This window comes from Trachemys scripta, chromosome 9 (genome assembly GCF_013100865.1).
Source record: "Trachemys scripta elegans isolate TJP31775 chromosome 9, CAS_Tse_1.0, whole genome shotgun sequence".
In the NCBI taxonomy this organism is placed as follows: Eukaryota; Metazoa; Chordata; order Testudines; family Emydidae; genus Trachemys; species Trachemys scripta.
In genome coordinates, this window is record NC_048306.1 from 11,382,400 (window position 1) to 11,406,961 (window position 24,562).

A 24,562-nucleotide genomic window follows, 5' to 3' on the forward strand; every position below is an offset into this window, starting at 1 on the left:
TTTGAAAAAATCTTTTGTCCAGACAACTTCACCCAGCTCTAATTTAGGTTCATAAGGCTTTGATAATAAGACAGACACCTTGTGCTGGGCTTGGCATTCAATGGGGAGCTAGTGCAGAGAATGTAGCACCAGGGATGTGTGTTTGCAGTCACCTGTTGCTAAGTATATGGAGTGCTGGGTTCTGCCGCAGATAGATTCCGGGGGGAGGAAGGCGCTTCTTGGCTCTCCGAGCTCTGGTCAAGTGTAGGTAGTCTCTTGGTCTATCCAAGGCCGTGATCAAGTGTCTTGATGTTTTTGATCTTTTGGCCTCAAGATTAAAACCTTGTCTTTGTTTCTGGGACCTTGAAGTGAAAAAATTCTATGAGTTGTAGTCAAACCTAGGCATGTTTGTGACTTCTATCTCTCTGTCTGATAGGTTGGGATGCCATATACTGGCCAGTTGCCGATGGCAGCGGGTGATTTTCATAGCCATGGCTATCTGGAGATCCAGTAGGACTGAGGAGTCAAAAGGACCACAAGGCTGTGAATTGACTGCGCTATGTAAAACTGCTTTTTTATAATAGCGTATATTAGAAGGAACAAGCTATTTCTTCTTACCAGCATCCTTTCCACATTGCCGGGGGTTAGCTTCAGCCAGCCCCACTCCGTGGGAAAGCTGGGCATGGGTGCTATTTACATGTAAGCAGAGTTTGAATGAGCTCACCCCTGACATCTAGTGGTGAGCTGTGGAAAAGGACTTCAGGAGCTGATGTCATTTGCATAGGCACACCCACACTGCCTAGGTGCTCATCCTGATGGGATTGCTGACCCAAATGGTCACTTTTGGCTGATGTTGGATTCCCAGTTTCCTTGATGATTGGGGCAGGAGTAATAAAGGGTTGTGATCCTTGTTGTGTGACCCCAGGGCAGCAGAACTGTACTTGGCATTTCTCAATTGAGGGACTCATCCTAAACTAAAGGGCACTCACTGGGCAGGGGACATGGGGTCCAAAGCCCAGTGAGAGGAGAGAGGGTGGGGACAGGTACTTGTACTTGGTGTGGGCTCTGCCTAAGGGCCCTAGACACCATCTGACCCTTCCTTTCTCAGCTGTGTAATAACAGAGCTAATTTAGACTCAGTTGAGAGTCTTATTACATAATGCAAAGCTGAAATCACTGATACTTAGGTCTAAGTATTAAATTTGCTTTGGGATAGTATCTCTGATGCAAGGGACTGCCTAGTGTGCACCAGCAGTGAGGCTCCCCCACTAACAGCTGAAATCACTGAGAGCTGTGCTAAGTGGTGGGCCCTGAAGACATCTTGGTGAGCGTCCATCAGGACGGCTGGTGAAGAGGTGCGGCCAGCAGGGCAGCTGGCGGAGAGGAGCCAGAGCAGAACCCCGCAGAGAGGTGCGGTGAGTGAGTGCCCAAGCAGCGGAGCAAGTAAGGTGCCTCCTTACCCGCTCCAGGGTGGGAGGTGAATGCTGCAGATGCGCCTCTGAACTCTGGGTCTGGACTGGACTGGACAACAACTGTGAGTGGGGTGCAGAGAAGGGACGGGTATGTTAAAAGGACTTTTGGGTTGCTGGACTTAAGAACCTGAAGGGAAAAGGACACTGCCCAACTTACTTGGAGGTGGGTCTTTCATTCATGGTTTATGTTTATGAGCCCTGTTTGTGGTGTTTCCCCAAATTAATGCAGAGTTATTTCCCTCCTTTTATTAAAAGTTTTTGCTACACTCAGACTCTGTGCTTGCGAGAGGGGAAGTATTGCCTTTTAGAGGCGCCCAGGGGGTGGTGTGTAATTGTCCCAGGTCACTGGGTAGGGGTTCAAGCTGGTTTTGTGTTGTATTGTTGAAAATGAACCCCTAGATATTGAACCCGGCCCTTGTTGTTGCCATCTCTGACTGGCAGAAGGGTTACATACGTCTGACACACATGAGGTGTAGAGCTGTGTCTCATCACCATATTAATGATACTCCACCAGCTTCCCCTCTGGCTTCAGGTGGATGCTGAATAAGATGGGATACAGGATGAGCCTTGTGGAACTGCACAGGCAAGGCCTCTGGAAGCAGAGGGGTCAATTACCCATCACAACCCTCTGCATTTAGTCTGAGAGGAAAGATTCATGCTATTTCAGGGTATTTCCATGCACCTCTGGGTTCTCTTGGGGGTGGGCAGGAGCCTTTGGTGATCAGTATCCCACGTATTGCAGAGAAGTCCAGCAGGATAAGTATGTGTGGACATCGTTCACCAAGCAGTAAGGGCTGTGTCTGTACCATGTCCTGGCCTGAAGCCCAAAAAGGTTCCAGGGCATTGGAGACTGTTTTTTTGTGTGTCCCACTTCCCACCACCTTCTTGATTAGGTTGCTCAGAAAAGGTTAGACGTAGCACAGTGACTTGTACGGTGGAAAGCACAGAGTGATGGCTTTTCTAGTTCTGGTTGGACTATTGTGTAGTTCAGGGTAGTCCGGAGGATTCCCTCTATGAAGGATGTGTTGATGCTGTTGTTAAGTCTCAGGTGTGTTCTCTTCGCTCTTGCCAACCAGAAAGGGCAGGTGGTGCCCAGCACTGGGGGTGGCCCTGGTTGCTATGACTGCTGGTGCAATTGGGCTGAATTCTCTCAAGGAGGACTGTGTGCCTTTTTAGTCCTTTGTCAGGCATGTTCCTACTACCCCATGAGGCTCTCTTGGATGGAGAGATCACCTATATGAAATAAGACACTTCCACACAGAGCGAGATGTGAGGTTCTGCAGGGCATGGGGAGGTGTTCTGGGTTTCCAAAATGATTTAGTTTGGAAAGGTCCCATCAGTGTTACTTTGCTCCCTTTCTGGCAGAGAAGAAATTTCAGGGTAAAGACCTACATTTCTAATGCAGAAAAAGGCAAGTGGGAGTCTGAAATGAGCCCTGCTTTCCCAGCTTTGCTAAAGCTGCCAAGTGCTTGCCTGTTCTAGCATCGCTTTCCTATAATGTCCTTTTAAATGAATGGACTGAGAGTTTTTGCCCAGGTGCACTCTACAGACCCCTATTAAAGGAAATGATTGTGTTCCTCATCCCAACGCCGTATGTTCTCATTCCCCGGAACGCTTATTCTTGCAGCCAGGGAGGGCTGGAAACGTTTCTGTTGAACTAAAGCTTGATTCCAAATCCATGAGTTAATCACATCTGTGGGTTGGGCTTGACATCGGTTTTATAGCTAGCCAGTAGGTTTATGATCATGCTATGCTGAAATCTGCCATTTATCTCATAAACTTTCCTGGACTGCTGGTCTCTGCTGTCTCCACTTTTCATTTCCCTCATAAGTTGCCCCGGTGCTTTCCCTTTCTAACAGTTCTGCTCCCAGCCCTCCTCCCTTCACCAGAAGGTCAGAATGCTTCCTCTGACAAGCATAGTGCGGAAGTTCGTCCTGCCTGCATTATTGCTAGGTATGTCATGACATCCAGAGCTACAGTGGAGTGGTTGTTCTATTGTCCCTGCACCTGGCTACTAAATGTAAGGAAGGGGAATCCTTTCAAGAAAGAGATCTCTTTTCTCCAGCTTTAGATGGGTGTCACACATTTAATTATCTTCCTCTTGTTAAAGGCCCATTCTGCTCCCATTTAAGTCAGTGGCAAAGCTCCCACTGACGTCACCAGGAGCAATAGCAAGGGAAGAGGAAGGATGGAGAGTGAATTCTCTCCCCAGAAGAAACTAATGCAATAAAATGTGCATATTGTCTACTTAGGAAATGATCGCAGCGTCACGGCAGCAGTTGGCTAAACAGAAGCATCAGTCATTGGGCCTTAGGCTACTGTTGAGCTCGTGCTCTGATTTCTGTGTTCCGTACACAGTGTACTTAGCAACGTGCCATTCACAGATTCCTTTGTAGCCTTAAAAAAGTAATCACCATATTTAGGAATTCTTGGGGGAGCTATTTCCCTTGTATATTCTAGTCTGTTTGGTTTATACTCCCAAATATCGTCAGGAAAAACCGACTAATTCTCACCGCAAGAGGAATGTGGAATATACTTTTACAAAGCGACCAAATGGCGAATTACTTTGAGACCGGTTTCAGAGATAATCATAATGCTTAAACTGCTAGGGGAAGATGACGAGGGGTCATTGTTTTAAATATCTTGCAGGGGTGCTAGGCCAAGGGACTAGTGATTTCTCAACCAGTGGGTCACGCTGCCCGGTGGGGGGAGGGGTCATAAGGCATTGAAAAATGTCTTGCAATCTAAATCAAAGAGACTCTTGTTTCCCCCTTTCCCTGCCCACCCTTACCCTTTGAGGTCAAGTATTCTCTGCCAACCTTTGAAAACTCCTCAAACTACGTAGCCATAACATCGACACTTTTTTTTTTAATCTTCTAGTAAATGTAAAAGGAGGTTACAAACACCTTTTTTTACTTTTGAATAAGGGGTCATCACCACCCTGGAAAGGCTGAAAAACAATGGACTAGACTGCACGCAACATATCCCAGTCTGCCGGCAGGATCTTTGGAGTAGAGGCCTTCACCTGGAGTTCTGATCAGAAGATACCATGGGTACATCCCATCTGCTCAGCATCCTGTGATTGCAGAAGGACCTCGGACAATAAGGGACCTTGGGCCTTTTTAGCCTCTCTTTATATGTTTATGAATCAGAATCCTTGTGGGTGAAGAAAATTAGCAGTGACAGGAGATTTTAGTGCTGAACACCTGATAGGCAGTCTCTGTCATTTTGTGTGGGGAAGTTTGGGGGGCTTCACACATTTCTACAGTGTATTCTCAGGAAAACGTGAGACAGATCTGCATTGGGAAAGCGTTGGGTGCATCTGAGGAGGTGGGGAGGGGCCTTCTGCCACCTTTCCTGTAAACCCATAGATCCTGGGGGCACAGGTGAAAGCAGCCTTAAGGCTGCTCTAACTTGTGCTACATGCAACAGTTTCCTATGTATGTTCCACAGGCTGAAGATCTCCAAAGCACAAGGCTCTCCAACCACACCCCTGGACCACTCCCTAAACCAAGAACCCTGGGGTATGTGGGGTATTCTGGAGATAAGTTGGTGGCAGAGGTGGGATGAGGAGGCATTACTTTTATAAAGTGCCTATCCTATGCTAAACCAAGCACTAATGCAAACACTAAACAATATTACAAACTCTAACAAGTTCAAGTGAAGTAAGTTTTGCACATAGACATTCAACTATGTACCTTGTCTCAGCGTCCTCCTGAATGCTGCTTCATCGTGCTGGGAGTGACAGTTGCTATTTTGCTTTTTGTGGGGTCAAAACAAAGTTCTGTGCTTTGGTTAAAAACAAAGAATTTAGTCCAAGGTTCTGGAATCTAATCTGGAATGAGCCACGGATTCCCTTGGTGGCCTTTGACAAATGACGTTGCCCTGTGTCTAGTTGGAAAACAGGGTAAAGAAAGATTTCCCTGAGAATAAACACGACACCATACCCTCATTTAAAATGATGGAGAACTTCTGAACATTGCCATGAAGTGAGCCAGATCAGTTTGGCTTTTGGGATCTGAGTTACTACAGAGAATTCTTTCTTGGGTGTCTGGCTGGTGAGTCTTGCCCACATGCTCAGGGTTTAGCTGATCGCCATATTTGAGGTTGGGAAGGAATTTTCCTCCAGGGCAGATTGGCAGAGGCCCTGGGGGTTTTTCACCTTCCTCTGCAGCTTGGGGCAAGGGTCACTTGCTGAAGGATTCTCTGCACCTTGAAGTCTTTAAACCACAAGTTGAGGACTTCAATAGCTCAAACATAGGTCAGGGGTTTGTTACAGGAGTGGGTGGGTGAGATTCTGTGGCCTGCGTTGTGCAGGAGGTCAGACTAGAAGATCATAATGGTCCCTTCTGACCTTAAGTCAATATTGGGTTCATGCATCTGAATGCCAAATTTGGCCATCTAACTGGATTTGGGATACATTTTGTGCTTGTACAGTAGCAAAGATTTATGCTGAGGAAACTGACCTTGAAGATTTCCTTCAGCTGATTCAGGTGCAGAATGTAAAGGACAGAAGTAAAAACAACCTTCTCTACTTAAAACTAAGTTAAATTATTACTAAAGTTTAGAAAGCATGGCTTGTCATTCCCCCATCGCTATATAAATGTTGTTCGTTTTATTGGATAGTGCAAATAATATAACTGTCATATTGATGAATAGCTTAGCACAAGAGGACAGGGGAAAGATGACATTTTTGCAAAAATTTGCATATTGTGACTGAATTGGCTCAGTATGCAAAACCCCTGTAGCACATTCAAGGATACAAGATATGAAGGGGAATCTTCCTGTGTGTTAGTTTTAATGAAAATAAAACATTCTGGGGAAGAAAGATTTTTTCATGTAATTGAGGAAAATAATTCCAAGCTCATCAGAAATCCTTAACTTCTAGCTGTTTCAGCAAAGAAACTAAAGATTTTTAAATATGATGTGAACACACTATATTCATATGTTAATGTGATTAATTGTCATAGTTCAGTGCGGCTGACCTACAAGCTCTGTCTGTCTTTCTTATCTCTATTTTTATTTATAACATAACTTTTTTTTGCTTAGCTTGTGAGTTTCATGGTCAAGCTGTACCATATGAGTGAGGAAAATGTTAAGCAACTACAGCTAATTGGAGGGGTGCTGTTTCTCTTCTTTTGGGCTTTGGTGCTTTCCTGGGTGAGGTCTGATTTCATTTGTAAATAGAGAGAGCTTGTCTCACAGAACGCCAGAGCCTGAGGAAAATCTGGAAGAAGCTGAATTCCGAGTTTCTGGCCTCTGTTCTGGGGGTGAGGCACTCGATCTAAACTATTGTTTGCACATGACAACTATCAAAAGCAGGTTCTCCACCAATTCAAACAAGCAAATAAGTTTGCCTGTATCTTTAGTTCTGTAGTTCTGCCATCTATGCAGCCTATCAAAAGGTAGTGACCGGGGCTGATTTTGAGTATAGTTGAGGTTCTCTCTATCCCAGGTTTGCATCCACAGGGATGTTGTGAGAATAAATACACTAAAGATTGTGAGGCCACAGAAGTAGCCCAGATAGAATCATCTCCTTGCCCTATCCGTTCCTTGGCCTCTCTCTTAAGACTTCCAGTGAGGGGCTAAGAAGTTTCATTCAGTGTTTGTGATGTTGACCCTTGTCTGCAGAACTTGAACAAAGACCCACCGGCTTTGTGGGCCCAGACCAAACAGATGGCAACACGTCTCTCCCTGCCGGGGTCTAGTTGGATCCTGTGACCCTTGGAACCTTTTAGCTTGGGCATGAAAATAAGAAATAGAGCTTTGGGAAGCCCTTTCCTGACTACAACAATATCTTTCTTTGGGGTGCTAGATAATGCTCAGCACAAGTGGGATTTGTATTCATGTCGCTGAATGGGCCTTGGAAGTACTTTACCTCTGTGTTGGCCATGCAAGGGACTGTACATTTGCAATAGCAGGCATAATTACATCATTCTAAGCCTGCCAAGAACAGCAGCCTTTTTGAGGTCTGTGGCTCTGAGTGGTTACAAGCTAGTATGCGGTATTTACAAGGAGCTGTATGACTGGGAGCCAAGTTGACAAGCCTTTCATCAACAGGCTATACCATCGGTTTATAATGATGGTGGAATGTATCTTGCCACAGTTGCTGCCATAATTTGGGAAGTGTCCATGTGTCTGAATAATAGAAACAGCATTTATCTGTCTCTTTGGCACTTTTAATCCATCACCGCCCATAGCAGTTAGATGTAATTTTCCATTTCCAAATGGAAATTACCGAACACACTGTAGTTATTTTCTAAAATGGGATAAATTAACATAATTACTTCCTGATCCTATGAGGTGCTGAGGCCCTTCAGTTCCCTTGAGGACACTCAGTACTGTGGAGGACTGTGTGTTTTTTCTCTCTCAAGGGCTGTGCCCAGCTGCAGCACTGTGTAGATAATGTAACAATCACACTATTAATGTAAACTCTTCCTTGCTATTGTTTTAAACTATATGATGGGCGGTGTGGGGATGAGAGCAAATTGTGGCTGATTTGCCACTGTGACTGAGATCTACTTGGTACAGCAGAAGGGAGGGGACATAAGGAGACTGATTATGGGTCCCTGGATTAGCCCTGGCCCTTTGTAAACTGGAGCAGGCTGAGACCTTCTCTAGCGTACATTAGTTGGCAAAAATATCTTTCCCAGCTGAGGATAGTTAGGGGACCGGAGGGGAGAAATCACAGCTAGAGCACTGCTACACTCTATATTGGGCTGGGGGATAGACTGTGTAAGGCGTTCTCTCCTCCCCTCCCCGCACTCCGAGGGAGTTCTTAGCTGTCTGGATATGACCCCTTAGACATGAAAGGGCTGGAATGGAGGAGGGAAGCTGGTTACTTGTTTTATTCTCTAGCTATAATGTTCATCTCAGACATACTCAGCTTACAGGTCAAAGGATAATGTTTCTAACAGCCAGGCCTGAAAACTCTACCTGGGATCTGAAAGTTAAGCTGGGTTCTTCTCACCTTTGATGAGATTCCCCGTTAAAAGAGATGTGGTTGAAACTTTGCTGGTAATTCTGTGTGTGTGTGTCATGAGGGCAGAATTGAATCTCATAGATGCATTGGCTCTGCAGAGCTGAAGAGTAAAATTATTATTTAATAATGGTATTATTGTAGCACCTTGGAGCTCTAGTCATGGACCAGAACCTTACTGTGCTAGTGGGTAGTTTGTTTGTTTTACAAAGATTATCACATCTGTTGTGTAAAGATGTGCCTTTTAACACAGTCATTGTTCTCTCAGTAAAATAACACCTTAAAAAATGCCTGACATCCAGTAATCTCTACAGCATGTCTTTAAACAATGATCTGCATTAACACACTGCTCCAGCTGTTCGATTCACTTCTGTTAAAAAGTGGGACACTGCAATTCCTTGCAATGCTTAATGTAGGAATGAAATTCCTGGAAATAGTAAAGCATGCGTACTTTGACCAATCTCTGTAAAAATCTATTTATTTCCTTACGTTTGGTGAGCCAGATCTTATATTGATTTGGGTTGCCAGAGGTATAAATCAATGGTTCTTTGCCAGTGCACAGTTGTTTTACGGCAGTAACAATTGAGGCCTTGATCCTGCAATTGACTGTATGTGGCACACACCTGTTGAAGTCGGGAGAGCTTTGCATGGATGCTCTGACCCAGGATCAGAACCTAAATTTGTAATTCTACCAATCTCATAACGTACACAAGCCTAAAACTGTATTGTATCTGGCACATCCAGTACTCTATAAAGTGTTGCCTGGGTGTATGCTTGCAAGTCTCCGCTCTACGCAACACTCAGGAAAACCATCAGTGTATTCTAACTTTTGTGTTGAGTTTCTCTCAGAGGTGGTAGTCTACAAGCCCAGGGAAATCAGATACCTGGGCTAATCATCTAACATGTGAAAAGACATGGGGCTTTAAAGTGAGCCCAGCCTTTCTACTTAACTCCATTATTTGGATGTAATGGAAGGAGCCCTTTCTCTCCTTCATCCTTGCCTTCTTTGTAGCACTCCCTGTGGTACTCCAGCAGTACTCCCCTCACTGAAACAACAAGGAGTCTGGTGGCACCTTAAAGACTAACAGATTTATTTGGGCATAAGCTTTCGTGGGTAAAAACCTCAGTTCTTCAGGTGCATCATCTTCCCCTCACTGAAGCACACTTTACTCCTGCTCTGTGGTTCCCCCAGTTATTTCCCTATGTGGCAACACCGTATTGCTTCAGAAGGAATGCCCACACTCAAGAGATGGAGGAGAGAGACATGTATAATGAGGGGGAGAGGACAGCGGGTGAAGATAGAGAGCAGAAATGGAAGAGGAGAAGGAGAGTCAGAATGCATGAAGGTGGGAGTGAAGGACTGACTGGCACAAAGGATGGGTTCCAATACCAAGAGCTTGGCTGGCACCCTTAATAAGTGCAGGTTGTGCTATGTTAACTGCAGCAATGAAATGTTTCCCACCATTCAAGTGTGTATTTACTTCTTCCTCGTGTGTTTCACAGTGCAAGTGATGGTTGTGTGTGCACATTATTGGCCTGACCGTGTGGTGCCCCACAGGTGTTTCCTTTGCAAACCCATAGGAATGATATGGGGAGTGAGCTGTGGTCGCTGAGTCCACAAACTACAGCCATCCACTAGCCAGGAAGAGAATGGCAGCTCCTCGCTGTGACTTACCCTGGGGCCTGTACCAGTGGCCACAAAATTGGGGAAGATTTTGCCCCCCATTGAAGTGGCCTAACCCTGTGCACTAATATTACTCTCATTCTCATTCTGTTTGTAACATGGTGATTACCTAAGCCATCTGCCTTGCATTTCATTCTGAGATTGGCTATATCCTCTGGTGACAGAGGAGAATGGACCAATTTTTTTTTCCCTGTGGTGTGGAGGTTCTGGAAACTAATGAATATATAAGTCTGTAATTCAGCCAATTACAAATGTTGCTCATTTTTCTTTAGCAACTAGTTAATATTCCCCAGGATGCATATTAAACATTTGACTGAATAATAATAAAAGACATGACCAGTTTCTTGCTTTCCGCTAATGCTCTCTGAAGTTCATGCTTTGTATTGGCCCCTCCAGAGCATCTTGCGCTTTATCCACTGAAACCTACAAACCTGAAATAAAAAATCAATGGCTCTGTCATATGCTCTAAGAGCTACCCCATATGCAGCACTTTCTCCCCTCAGCTGCGCAGTCTTACCCCGTGTGATGCTGTAGGATTGAAAGAGACCATTTGTTTCATTCTACAATTGCAACAAATCTTGTACAAAGTATGTCATGGAAGGGGTCAATGGAAAAGTGTGACTATCGTGTTCAGAGACAAAGATGATACATGCATATAAAGTTATGAATATTGGCCATGGACTTGTATCTTATACATGTGATTGTATTCCTGGGGTAGCATCCACAAGGTCTAGCCAGCCCATTGTGAATGGACTAATCAAGCTTGATGGCCCATTGAGGACACTTCATTCTAAGAACGGGCCATCGAAGAAATTCATCCCGCCCAGCAAACCTGTCTACAGAGCCTTTTCTGTGGATGCCTTAGAAAGTATATAGGTAACAGCTGCTCCTTGAGTCATCAAAGTATGTAAGGACATATGATATGCTCATGTGACCCTAGACTTCATCTTAAAGGCCAGTACCTTTCCACAAGCTGAGGCTGTGAGCTTTGTTTGAAACAGAAAATTTCCAGGCACGTGGCAAAGTGTATAAAAGACCCTTTGGAATGACTCCATTTTTGTCTCTTTCCTGCTCTGATTCTCCAGACTTACAGCTAAAATGAGCATATTATGGACTGAGGACCTTCCAATCTTTTGGAAGTTACCAGAGACTCTAGACGCCAGTAGTTTATTCCATTACTACTACAAACCTGATCTAAGAACTTTGCAATAATTTGGATGTATATGATCTACACATCTACCCCGATATAACGCGGCCCAATATAACATGAATTCGGTAAAGCAGCACTCCGGGGGGGGGGGGGGGGCGCTGCGTGCTCTGGCGGATCAAAGCAAGTTCGATATAATGCGGTTTCACCTATAACGTGGTAAGATTTTTTGGCTACCGAGGACAGCGTTATATCAGGGTAGAGGTGTATTAACCATTTTAACTCTCTTCTTTTTCTCTCATAAATAAACCTTTTGCTTTTAGTTACTATAGGATTGGTGGCAGCATGATTATTGGGTAACATCTGAGTTATAGGGCTTGGCTACACTTGCAAGTTACAGTGCAATAAAGGAGCTGCGGGAGCACTAGCTCACTCCCCGTCCACACTGGCAAGGCACGTAGAGCGCTCTGATGCCGCAGCTACAGCGTTGCTGGTACTCCACCTCGGCGAGTGGAATAATGTTTAGTTCCCCCCCGCTGGAGCACCGCGGGGCCAGTGTGGACAAGGCGTTGCATTACTGCACTCTGATCAGCCTCCGGAAACATCCCATAATCCCCTTAAGTCAAGTGGCCACTCTTCTCATTGTTTTGAACTCGCTGTAGAATGCGGATATGCCGTTTGAAAACTCTGTTTCTGACAGCTGGTGCTTATGTGCTCCGAGACAGATAAGTGTGGAATGCTGTGTGTGAGAGAGAGAGAGGCAGGGAGGAGGGGAGGTCTGCTGCTGTCTGAACTTACAAGACAGCATGCTGACATGCTCTCAGCTACCCAAAACCCACTCTCTCTCTCCCCCACATACACACAACACATTCCCTGTCACACTCCACCCCACCCCACCCCCTATTTTAAAAGCACGTTACAGTCGCTTACATGCTGGGATAGCTGCCCATAATGCACCACTCCCAATGCCGCTACAAATGCCGCAAATGTGGCCACGCCAGTGCGCAAGCAGCTGTCCGTGTGGACAAACTGCAGCGCTTTCCCTACTGTGCTCTCCGAAGGCGGTTTTAACTTGCAGCGCTCTACATCTGCAAGTGTAGCCATGCCCATACATTGATGTGGCTATGTGGCTGATTTCTTGAGATCAGAAGAGCCTTTTGCTTGATTAAACTGGTATTCAGTAACCACACATCATAAAGTCTAATGTCTGGATGGTGAAATAAGAGCGCGGAAGCCTAAGGAGACTGCATTTTTGACTTCTTGTTAACCAACATGGAGAGACGGAAGCTTACTTTTGTTACTGGCTTGGTATATCTAATGGTAGAATAACCACCAGTTTGGGGGCGAGTCTGTCCTATTTCTCAGCAGTTTGGCCTGAATCTGGTATTCTCAGCTGTGACCTGTGAGCCACTGAGCACAATCACACCCAATCCAAAACATTTTTTTTCCTTTGAAAATCATTTATAACCATATAAAAGTGTTTTCAAATTCTAACCAAACATCGCCAGCCCTGCTGCTCCGAGGCTCTGCATGCCTTCTGCAAGCTGCTGGGAAGTTGCAACCATGACCAGATTCAGCACCTCACAGGAGGCACTTGACAACTCTGCAGTATGGGACCCAATTTTGAGTCTTATCCTGCGTCTGGCATCCCTTCTAGCCATTGCCTCCTTTCCCTGCTCCTAACACCTTCCCTTTTTCAGTAAATTACCATGGGAACAAACCTGGATTTTTTTAAAAAAATATTTTTTAATTAAATCCTCAATAAACAGGATTTTAAAGACCATCCGTCTTTGAATATTTCACTTCTTCCCTCTTCTCCACCTTTTTCTTTTTCTTTCCTGGTCTTTTGAGACTAGCATCTCTCTCCAGCACCGACTAGATGGCGTGCGGAAGGGATACACCAGCTTTTCTTGATCTGTATCTCTTAGGGAGAAGATGAGGCAGAATATACATCCATTGTGGTATCAGCGGTAAGATAAAATGGTTTGGTGAGAGGAACTTCTGGCCGGGGTAGATATAGGCAGGACAATAGCTAAACACACACATTGTAGAATTTGCCATTCTTAGTCAGGCCATTTGTCTGTCAAGTCTGGCGTCCATTCCTAGCAAGGGGCAGAACTTGATGCTTCAGAGGAAGGTGAAGATACCTAGCTAATTTCCCATTGCGATAGGCAGTGTTGGGGAAACTTATTCTGATGTGAGATCTTTACATAAATGTTTCTTAACATATAAGCAACCAATCCCCACAATAGAAAACAAGGGCAGAAGAAGAATCAACCAAGAACCAATCCACAGCCAAAGCCAAATATTTGCAGCAAATGAATCAGGCAACTCCCATCTTTTCATGCACTGTAATATATATACTGCTTACTGTATTTTTCATTCCATGCAACTGATGAAGTGGGTTTTAGCCCACAAAAGCTTATGCCCAAATAAATTTGTTAGTCTCTAAGGTGCCACAAGGACTCCTCGTTTTTGCTGATACAGACTAACATGGCTACCCCTCTGAAACCTATTATAATTAATCCTTATTCATCCAGGCTAGTCCTGTGGTTAGAGCACTACCCTAAGACTTGGTAGACCCAAATTCAATTCCTTGCCCTGCTACACATTTCCTGTGTGACTGTGGATTAGTCTCTCTATGCCTTGGTTCCCCAGCTGTACATGAGGGTAATCGTATTTCTCTGTGTCACATGGGGTATTGTGAGGATGTTCAGATTCCACAATAAGAGGATCCATATAAGTACCTTAGATGGAAAGGAGAGAACACAGAGTTAGAAAGCATTTATCAAAAAAATAATCCATGAGAAAGAGTTTGCTGGGTGCATAAGAGCCAGAGGTTGGACAGTGGGTATTTTAAGAAAAGAAAAATACAAACAAGATGGTGGACGGCATAGCAATAGCAGAGCTTCAGCTAACGGTATCGTATATGTTTATGGAGCAACACTAGTCGCTCCATAGTTAAAGTTGCAGCAGAGTTTCTGTGTAAGGGCAAATTTTGCATGACCTCTCCAGTCCATAAGAGACGGCAGAGCTGCCTGAAATTTGGTAAGCCAGCTCAGACGTAAGGGTAGTTTCATGTGCAAAATATGAAATTTTTGACAAGAGCGTCCCAAGTTACAGTATCTTTGACTGGATTTTGTTTTTTGAACAGCTGCTTTTCCAGTTGCAAAAATTTAACATGTTCTTGCACATCTGTTAAGCATCTCTATAAAAAATCAGTTAAATAAAGAAAATGATTCAGCATAACTTTTATAAGTCTAGTTAACAAGACTTTTGCATTTAAAAAAAAAAGACATTGGCTGTGCATGGACTGGTGCGCCTCAAGTGATTTGTTGCCTTTTAATAATGGATCTAAATCTTCATAATAAATGTATGAGATGAGACTGTTCCAATTTTAAGTTTCTTTGCTGTTATAAAAATGTTTGGTGTAGTTCTGTTTTCACTATAGAATCAACCAGCAAAGTGAAACCAGAGGCAAAAGAAATATCCTGTACTTAGAGATAAAATGGGGGGGAAATATAAAGTGGGTGCTTGTTAAAGCCACCTACTTGTGTTCATTTATTTTAACCACACAATTTAATTCTTAACACATTCTTCCTGAACAGGATTCTTAAAAGGCTGGTCAGTATTAACTACTATGTACTTTACATTCACAAGACTCATGCACCTCATCCTTTTGCCCATCTAAAATATTCCACCGATCAGGAGAAAGTTGTAAATAAGGTGAAGCCTTGTTGTTAAGCTTCTCAAACACCAGCTTTCATGCTTGCTCTGTAAACTGGAATGTATATACCAAAGAAATAATGAGACATATTAGGACTAACACTCTTGTCCAACTGATGGTAAAATCTTTCATCATCTTGCCTTTACAGCTTGTCTCTTTGTTTTCTTCTTGGGTAAAAAGACCAGGAAGGCCAACTGGGCAATGAGCTCTTCATCGTCTCTTCTGAACTCTCCTCCCTGATTCCTAGCATGCTTTTCCCCCTCACTCCATCTCAAGCTGGCAGTGGCCCCCTTGTACGGCTACAGAAAGGGAAGCAAGAGCCTACAGTTTGGGGGGAGAACCAGATATTGTTTGGGGGCAATGGTGAATTTCTCCCCTGTAATCCTGACCAGTTAAGGCCTTTGATTTAATATTTTCTGGTTTTTTTTTTTGTCCCATATCCCTAAAAAATGGATGGATTTTGCTGACCCCACCTCTGAGAGCACCATGGATACTTCAGCTGGGCTGGAGGCAGCGGATGGTGGACCTAACCATGAGGACAAAGTCGTGGACAAGATGTTTGAGGATGATGTGAAACACATGGCAGAGTTGTCTGGTGGTGCGGCGAGTCAGGACCTCTTTTCCACTCTGGAGGTGTCCAGCAGTCCGGCTCTGGAGCGCATGATTTCAGATCAGGATGCAAACTTTCCCCAGGTGTTGGTTTGGGTCCCTCTCTAATGATGTTGTTCTATTATCACTAATCCTTAGGCACATATAGTCAGCCAAATGTGCCAGACAACGGGGCTGCTGTAGGAAATTGTGGGTAATGGTCTCAGTATAAAGAGACAGGGTTAGATCACAGGATGGGCATAGCTTGACAGAGGCTGTCAAGTTGGTCTTGGGGCTAAGGCACAGGACCCAGGGGGCCTCACGAGATCTTACCTCAGTCAGTCCCCAGCATAGCAGAACTCCCTGAGCCTCAGTTTCCCTATTGGTAAAATGGGACCACTACTTCCCTCCCTCATCTATCCAGAGGCTAAATTCAAGTCTGGGATGTGCTTGGGGGGGTCACAGAAGAGCCTGCACGTAAGCACAGCGCGCGCACACACCCCGGGCCAAATCCTCTGCTAGAGGAGTCAGGGAAGCCAGGCTGAGTGTTTGGCCCCAGGTTAGTGAGCGGCGCAGGGCACGTGGCCCAGGGAGGTTCCAGGTGCGTTGTTAGGCTGGGCGCTGTGGCAGCGCTCGGGGGAGCTCGGCTCGGCCCGGCCCTGGGGCTGCAGCCAGAGCCCGGGCTGGGCAGCGCCGAACACTCCGCACCTCAGGGGGGCGGGGCCTGAGCAGCCCTTGGAACGTCCATGCCTCCCCGAAGGGGGCGGGGCGAGGCTGAGAACCAGCCCCGAAAGGGTCACATGATAAGCGCGGGGGTGGTCAGCTGACCGGAAGTGGCGCGTGCGGAGGAACGCGGCGGGTCGCTGCTATGGAGCGATACGATAAAGCGGCGCCCCCGGAGCTCGGGCAGTAAGTGCGGGGCGGGGGGAGTCTCAGGCCGGGGAGCTGCCGGCCCCAGCCGGGCGGGGCGGGGCGGAGCCCCCGGGCCGGGTGAGTCGGGCCGCTCTGAGCGGGGAGGCGGGTCCGCCTCTGGCCCAGCGGCTGCGGGGGGAGTCGGAGCCCCCTGCCCTGGGTCCCGTGGGGCGGCAGCGCGGGGGTCCCCGGGCCTCGCTGTTGGGCCTGTCCAGCCCTCGGCCTGCCCGGCCCCGCTGGGGGCGGCTGACAGCGCCCGGCCCCTGCCATGGCTCGTGGCTGCCCGGGGCCGCGGCCCTGGAAGGGAGGGAAGGTAAATCTCTAGTGACTGCCTGGCCCGGGGCACCGGGGCAGGAGTTGACTCCGAGGCACCAGGTGCTTCCCTGGGGGGCGGATCGCAGTGTTGTGCGGGAAGCTGTGGACTCTGAATGGTGAGTGTTGGGGAAGTCAGTCTTTCCTACCCATTCCGCGTGGTCCAGACAAAGGTTATTAAACATTCCCGTCTAGAGAGACCAGAGGGAACATGCGGCACACAGGTGGGTTTGGTGCCTGCTGCTCGACCTTGAGCTCTGTCTTGGGGCTTTGCTACACTACAATATTTTGCCACTTTCAATATACTGGGGTAGTTAAAGTAGGGAAAATCCCCCTCGTTTGGCTGCATTTATACTAATTTAGCTTATTTTGGTTCCCAAATCAGAATAAACTTTGCTGGTATAAGGCATCTTTATACCAGTATAATTGCAGCTACACTAGGGCTTTTACTGGTATAAGTATGTTGGCAAAAAAAAAAAACACATCTAAACCACACACCTAACCAACCGGTACAACTTTTAAATGTAGACCAGCCATTAATTTCTCCATATGGAAAGAGACATTTTTATAGACACATGGAAGTTTACATGTGAAAAGTTCTGGACAGGTGCTAAGTAGTAGTACTAAGAATCCTTGGCTTAAACTTGCTTTTGACAGATCTTCATGTTTCAAAATGAAGGGTCCCTCTGAGAGGACACACTGATACTGACTCTTGTAGTTTTTGGAAGTAGGCCACGGATTGGTTGGCTGGTTAGATCATTTTATTTTGGATCACTTATACCAAACTAAGTAAGAGCTAGCAAAAGCAAATGCAAAAACAAGTTGTAGCTGGTGTATATAGAGACACACATTGTCCTGACAGACCAAATGCAGTTGATTAAGGGAATGCTTTTCCTTGTTTTTACCTGCTACTGTTGGTTTTTTTGCAAGCTCTGTTAACTTTGTAGTAGCAACCAAACTTAGTTCCCAGAGATGTTCTGACATTGGTCTATAATTTGGGTGCCCAATCAAAGAGGTTTAGCTATAATATTCGCTTTATATTGTAACTTGAATTTGCAGTTAAAGTAAATACTTTTTTTTTTTTTTTTGCTCTATCCTGTTTGCTGAATGGAATTTAAATCAATGGAAACTTAAAAAAAAATGTTGAATGGCAGTGATATTGGGATAATAAGAGAACTTGAGTTCTAGACAATTAAGTGTTGAAAGTTGTTCTTAGGTACTACACCTGCCTCTAAATCTCCTTGTCAGTTTTATGGCCCTAATCATATTTTTCTGTCTTTAAAACATTTTTTTTTCTCATCTCTGCTTGAGGGAGAGATCCCCCCCCTGTAAAAGGGGGGAATGATACACAGTCATCAATATGAACTGATTTGTCTAATGTTTCAAGTTAAAAACATTGAATGGACTTTTTTTTTGAGTTGATGAAGGTCCCTTTAATGCTTTAGCAGGTGATATTTTTTTAAAAAAAGTAAAATAACTTAAGATATTTCTTGTCATAACTGTTTAATGGCAGAATTTGGCCCTGAAATAATCCTGAACAATAAGATGTTCAAATACCAGCTTTGAGTACAAGGTTAATTTCTGGTATCTTCCAAACAGCAAATGCAAAGAAAGTTCTTTAAAACCAACCGTTTGTATTTCTCCCCTTGAAGGAAAGCGGGTGCACTATGTCAGATGTTGTGTGACTTTCTGTATTGTTACAGCTGTTCTTGTTCATTTCAGAAATGAGGGTTCCTTAACATCAACTCTAAGAACGCTTCTGTTCTTCACCGCTCTGATGATCTTATTACCTATTGGGCTGTACTTCTCTTCAAAGGCTTATGTATTTGAAGGTAATTCTGTGCCTGCTAAACAGAACATGTTTAAGAGACAAAGCCTCATACCTAAAATACTAGGTTTTTTTATACTTTCTTTCTCTAGTACCCATTTCTTTTTACAAACTGAATGCATTGGATTAGACAGGGAACCCTCTTGGAATATGGGGCTGGAAACATTAAAGGTTGTGATATTCAAGGTTTTGGGTGCAAACGAGAACAAATTTATTTCAGTGGCTTATGCCAAGTATAAAATCTGAGTTTCAGCTGTGTAGAGAATACTTGAAAGGCTGCAGTGGTGATGTGTGTGGAAATGGTTCTGTGAAGATTTTCTTGTAACAGCATAAGCCAACAAGTGACATTCAGAATGGTATAATTCTGTCCTTCTCTAGCTCCATCTCTTTATTTTTTGTTTTGTTTTTTTAAATATAGCTGAGTATGTTTATAAACATTTCATTCAAACACTGTAAGAGCTTCAGATTTTGAATTCTGTTGCTTGAAGAATTTCATTCTCTCCAGCTTCCTGAAGGTTGAGGATGAAACTTGTGCTGTGGAGCCAGGGCTCTGTTAAATTGCTGACAACCAACCAAGAGCCTGTCTCTGATTCTGCAACAGGAAAAATGGACAAACCAGCAGAACTTCCTGATGCTGCATAAGTGTCTTTCTGAAAACAAAAATAGAACTTCCCTCTTAAGACAAGAGCAGCTGAGGAATATGTGACTGTTTAAGGGCCTCCAAAAAATCAAATTTTTCCTTTCAGTCCTTGTGGTTGCGAAGGCCTCTGGAAGCTGAGGTTAGAAGTGGAATAAAAGATTCAGAAAAAACTGTTTTTAGTTTACTATTTTCTTGATATGTTGACTTTTCTCTGAAGATATTCTTGTCAGTTACAAGAAGCTCTACCAACAGTGACACTTTGTTTTAGGCTGGAAAGAATGATGTATTGGCAATAGCTCTAGTATCTTAAATCTTGTATTATATGGGAAACAATCATATAGTTTCCCACTTATTATCTAATACATACAGTACTTCTGATGAGGAAGCATGGTCTGGCTAGTAGCCTGAGTATTTAAGTCAACAACTCCCAAGTTCTAATCACGGCTGTACCACTGACTCTGCCCATAGGCAAATATCTTCGCCTCTGCTTCTCAGTTTTCCCCATCGATAAAAAGAGAACAATGCTCAGTTGACAGGGATGTTGAGGTCTGATGTTGGAGGTTGGCAGAAGAATATTTGTAGAACATTTTAAAGATCTAAAATGCTATATTTCCAAAAGTTAACTGGTACCTCAAAAGAAAAAGGTAAAAAGCAGTTTCTTTACCTTGCATCCCAATTGTAACATACTAGCAAATTCTGACCTATTGCTCTGTCTGTCCTACACTTGATATGCAGAAGTAATAAACGTAATAAATTGGGCCTCTTTAAACAATTGCAAGTTATTGTTCTGCCTTAATAGAAACACTCAGAATTCCTTTAAATTGGTGTGCTCTTTTTGTCTGTCTTCTCAGGTACCTTGGGAATGTCCAACAGAGACAGCTATTTTTATGCTGCCATCGTCGCTGTAGTTACTGTTCACGTGGTACTTGCTCTCTTTGTCTATGTAGCTTGGAATGAAGGGTCTCGACAGTGGCGTGAAGGCAAGCAGGATTAAAGCAAGCATCACCATCTGCTATCCACAGACTGAAGACTGGATATTTGTGGATGGAGAGAAAAACATTCTTGTGCTGTATACACATACAAAGTAGAAGTTAATGCCTCTGGGCTCTGAATTCCTGTGTATGACTAGTCCAAGATTCGTGCTCATCTCAGCTGAATACTAGTAATTTGTCAAAGGGTGACAATTTATAATTTAAATCAACCTCAACTTGGCAATGTTGGAGGGGCCTTCACCTGAAATTGGAGTGGAGTGACTAGAAGGAATGTGGATTTTGTATGTGTACAATAAGTGTGGGGTTTTTTACAGTTTAGTTCTGACCTGCTATAAACAAGATGTAAAGAAATTGAGACACAAATACAGGTCAGTTAAGAAGCAAAATTATGTATTACTGGCATTAAGTTACCAGTTAAAAAGGCTGAGTAACATCCTAGTAGGACTAAAACAGAATAGATTTGATTCCCACTTGCTCTTCATGCATGCTCAGTTTTAAAAACATGGAATCAAATTCAGCCTCCCTTTGTGCTACTCCAGCCATGGTAGCATGAGTGTACAGTTTACATTTTTAGTGGAAGAACAGGGAGAGAATGTTTCTTACATAATCCTAAAAGGCAGCTCTTGAGAGCTAAAGATCTTGCATATTGGAGAGGGGCTTGTTAATGTTTTATGGGAACCGAGCTATCAGAACAACAGAATAGAGGATGCTCTCTTAAAATTTCCCTATCAAACACATCTCAAGCTCACTGAAAATCAGTAGCTTGCATCAAAACATTTTCTGACTCTTACCATCATTTCTAGGAAAAATTATTTCATAAACTACAAGGAACCATGTAATGTGGTGTCTTACTGCTTCAATAAACTATGGCAAATGCATTTGAGGGATTATACTGCAGCTGGGGTGGTGTACTTAAGGTTTAAGACCAAATGGATATGAGTAACCTCCCAAGAAATGCAATAAATCTCCAAAGTGGCATGTCTGGGAATAATGTCATAGCAGTGTAGCAAGGTGGACAGAAAATTCAGTTGGTGTTTTCTATTTCATAGTAAACCATTTTTAGATTATCATTTTAATTTTGGCTTGTTGCATGTTTTACTGACTTTTCTCCCAACTGATACTTTCAATATTTCTAGAAGATTTCTGTAGTCCTGACCTGCTCATACTTCCGTTCTTAGCACCTGGAAGCTTTGATGTAAAGGAGAACTGCCTATTATTTTTCTTTCTGGTGATCATACTAAGTTGCAGTTGCTCTTAAACAATTCTCGCTTTCATCCATCTACCACCACTAATTTAGTGTGTTGGATATTTCTTATGGTGCAATCATGGACAAAATACATGAAGAATGTGTTTGGGAGATGTGCTGGAGGAACAAGTGAGGTTTAAGGGGAGAAAGCCAGCCAAAGCGATACTCTTAACATTTTTGTCCACTGTTAAACAAAACATAATGGTGACCACGTTTTATCATCACTACCTCTTCCATGACACATCCTCACTTTGCATATTTTGTTGTTGAATCATGAAATGAATTTGTTCTAATCTTCTATTCTCTTGGAAAGAAAGTGGCTCTACCCAAAGTCACATCAGGATGAAATTTGTCTAACATCGTTATCCTCAGTTTCATTCTGTTTTTGTATTAACTATTTTTTTAATCTGTGTGGAGCAGCATTTTTCCTAAGATCACAGTAATGTGTAGCATTTCCTATACTTTTTTTTTTTTTGCTTTTCCTGTTTCACTTGTATCATGTTCATATAGTTCCAAAGGGATTGTTGGTTGATATGGGAATTGGATTGTTTGTACCCAGACTTTTGGTCTGCAGAACATGACCACGACTATGGTAAAACTACTCAGGCTTATGTGCACAATAGGTACTGAAGTGTATTAAGATAGACTGTGACCTACCCATCCCCATGTACTAATGTTCAGGAGCAAGCACTAAAAGTGAAGCATACTGCATATTAGCTTCAGTTTAGCACAGATCAATCTTTAAATCTCATGTCTGAACCATTAACTTTTCCAATCTGGAAGTCCAGTGTTAAATTGGTGCAGGCACACTAGAGAAGAGTAGTGTAGTTTGAAATGCAGATTTATTTTGTAAGATGCCATTCTGAGAGATCCCTATTTGCCGATATATGTATCCCTATGTTACAGAAGAGCCCTTTAATAAAGAATTATCATTCACTGAGTTCCAGTACCGAGGCTTAGTAAACGTAAATACTTTAGCTGAATTATTTCTCGATCATCGTTACTTTAATGCTGCTCACGTAGTAATATGACTTCTAATGAACAGATTAGCTACAGCAACATACAGAATTAACTTTACTCCATTTATAATGGGCTGACAATGAGGGCTCTGCTGTGCTTCATTGATTATGTGTACCATGTTATATCCAGGTGTTTATTTGTACTAAATGTCAGGGGTTACTAGAGCCTAAAATTACATTTCCTTGGAATTATAATGCTTACCATACGTGGCTAGTCACAAAAAAGTAGAGGTACTGAAAAGTTCCAGAGGACCGTAGTTTAAATATGTTTCAGCTATTCATAGTGAAAACGTGATTTTTATTTCCTCATAAGCAGAACATCATAGTTTTTAAAAGGCCTCTTTAAGGAAAGTAAGACCAGTGTTTTGAGTATGGGGACAGTGGAAACAACAACCGGCCAGAGCAAAGCAAAGAAGCTGAACACCCATCTAGGCACATGTCACAGTGAAAAGCGCAATATTGAAAGAAGGAAAATAAGAGGTGTAGAAGTTACAAAAGAGCTTAAAGAATATAGCCTATGTCCATAGTGGGGCTCAAACATTTAATGAGCTCTGTGTTAAACTCACTTTAAGCACTGGTCCATTTAAACTGATCTATGGCCTACTTTCACTAATGTGTACAAGGCCAAAAGCACGTTAAAAATGTATAGTATGCTGCTTTCAAATAGGGTCCTCACCCAACTTGCCCCATTCTGCTCTGCATAGCCAGACTTAGAAATCCCTTTAGCCGTTGTTTATATTTCACTGGGGGCTAGGAACCTGGGATCACACTCTGCTAGGAATTGTACAAATGCAGAACAAAACAATGGTCCGTGTCCCAAACAGCTTACAGTCTTAGGGTACATCTACACTACAGGGGGGAGTTGATTTAAGATACGCAAATTCAGCTACGTGAATAGCGTAGCTGAATTCGACGTATCGCAGCCGACTTACCCCGCTGTGAGGACGGCGGCAAAATTGACTTCTGCGGCTTTCTGTCGGCGGCGCTTACTCCCACCTCCGCTGGTGGAGTAAGAGCGCCGATTTGGGGATCGATTGTCGCGTCCCAACGGGACGCGATAAATCGGTCCCCGAGAGGTCGATTTCTACCCACCAATTCAGGCGGGTAGTGTAGACCTAGCCTTAGGACCCTCTGCCTTGATTTGGTTTAGAGGTCAGTGCGCTCAGCACAAACGGAGATGCAGCAATACACCAATAAGAGCTTAATCTGTGGATGGATACTAGTTTGTGCATCATGTATGTACAAGAGCTGTGCTAACCAGCCAGGTACCTGGACCTGTTTGACTACAACAGGATTCAAAAAAGAGCTAGATAAGTTCATGGAGGATAGGTCCATCGATGACTTAGTCAGAATAGACAGGAATGGTGTCCCTAGCCTGTTTGCTAGAAGCTGGGAATGGGTGATGGGATGGATCACTTGATGATTACCTGTTCTGTTCATTCCCTCTGAAGCATTGGCCACTGTTGGAAAACCAAATACCGGGCTAGATGGACCTAGTAAGGCTGTTTTTATGTTCTTAGAAAGTATATACTGCACTAGATACTCTACTGGGAGCCTTCTTGTGCTTCAGTGGCATGAAGTTGCATTTTAGATTGTGGTAGGCTGAATTTGTATTACGGAGTCCAATGTTCATGTCAGAGTAACATCCAAGCTAATTGTTATCGTGACACAAATTGTCAGTGTTTGGGGTTATTGGCATTTTGATAGCTTTTAGCCTGAATAGCTTGACAGCTTAAGTAAACTCATCTTGTTATATTTGAGGTTTAAGGCAGAGTACTTTCAAAGCCTTCCGGAAGGGATGTTGCTGACTCCCGTACTGCTCTCCAAAGACAGAGGCAAGCTGTATGTCACAAAGGATCTTTTCTGAGGACCTTCAATGTGGACATGTGCAGTTTAGTTCAGGGAGGCTGCTTCCTGCATACGGAGCCCTATGGAAGAAGGTCTTTGGGTGATTGTGGGGAAAACTGGACAAGTGGGTGCATGAGGGTGAGAACTGGAATGTGCCTCTCTTACTGCTCTGTGCATGTTGCCTTAAACA

General features: G+C 43.8%; 1 protein-coding gene across 1 annotated transcript; it reads left to right on the top strand.

Annotated features, from left to right (window-relative positions):
• The first annotated feature begins 16,361 nt into the window (after window positions 1-16,361).
• Window positions 16,362-22,477, top strand: VMA21 (vacuolar ATPase assembly factor VMA21). The gene is made up of 3 exons (XM_034782199.1): window positions 16,362-16,484; window positions 18,522-18,631; window positions 20,119-22,477. Exons 1-3 carry the CDS (start codon window positions 16,444-16,446, stop codon window positions 20,259-20,261), a joined length of 294 nt encoding a protein of 97 aa, XP_034638090.1. The 5' UTR covers window positions 16,362-16,443; the 3' UTR covers window positions 20,262-22,477.
• Window positions 22,478-24,562: the final 2,085 nt, after the last annotated feature.

Bases quoted from the DNA above. Each gene is read 5' to 3' on its own strand.
- VMA21 (XM_034782199.1), top strand. From the start codon at position 16,444: ATGGAGCGATACGATAAAGCGGCGCCCCCGGAGCTCGGGCA. The intron at 16,485-18,521 runs GTAAGTGCGGGG...TGTTCATTTCAG, and splicing joins GCGCCCCCGGAGCTCGGGCA to AAATGAGGGTTCCTTAACAT. The intron at 18,632-20,118 runs GTAATTCTGTGC...CTGTCTTCTCAG, and splicing joins AAAGGCTTATGTATTTGAAG to GTACCTTGGGAATGTCCAAC.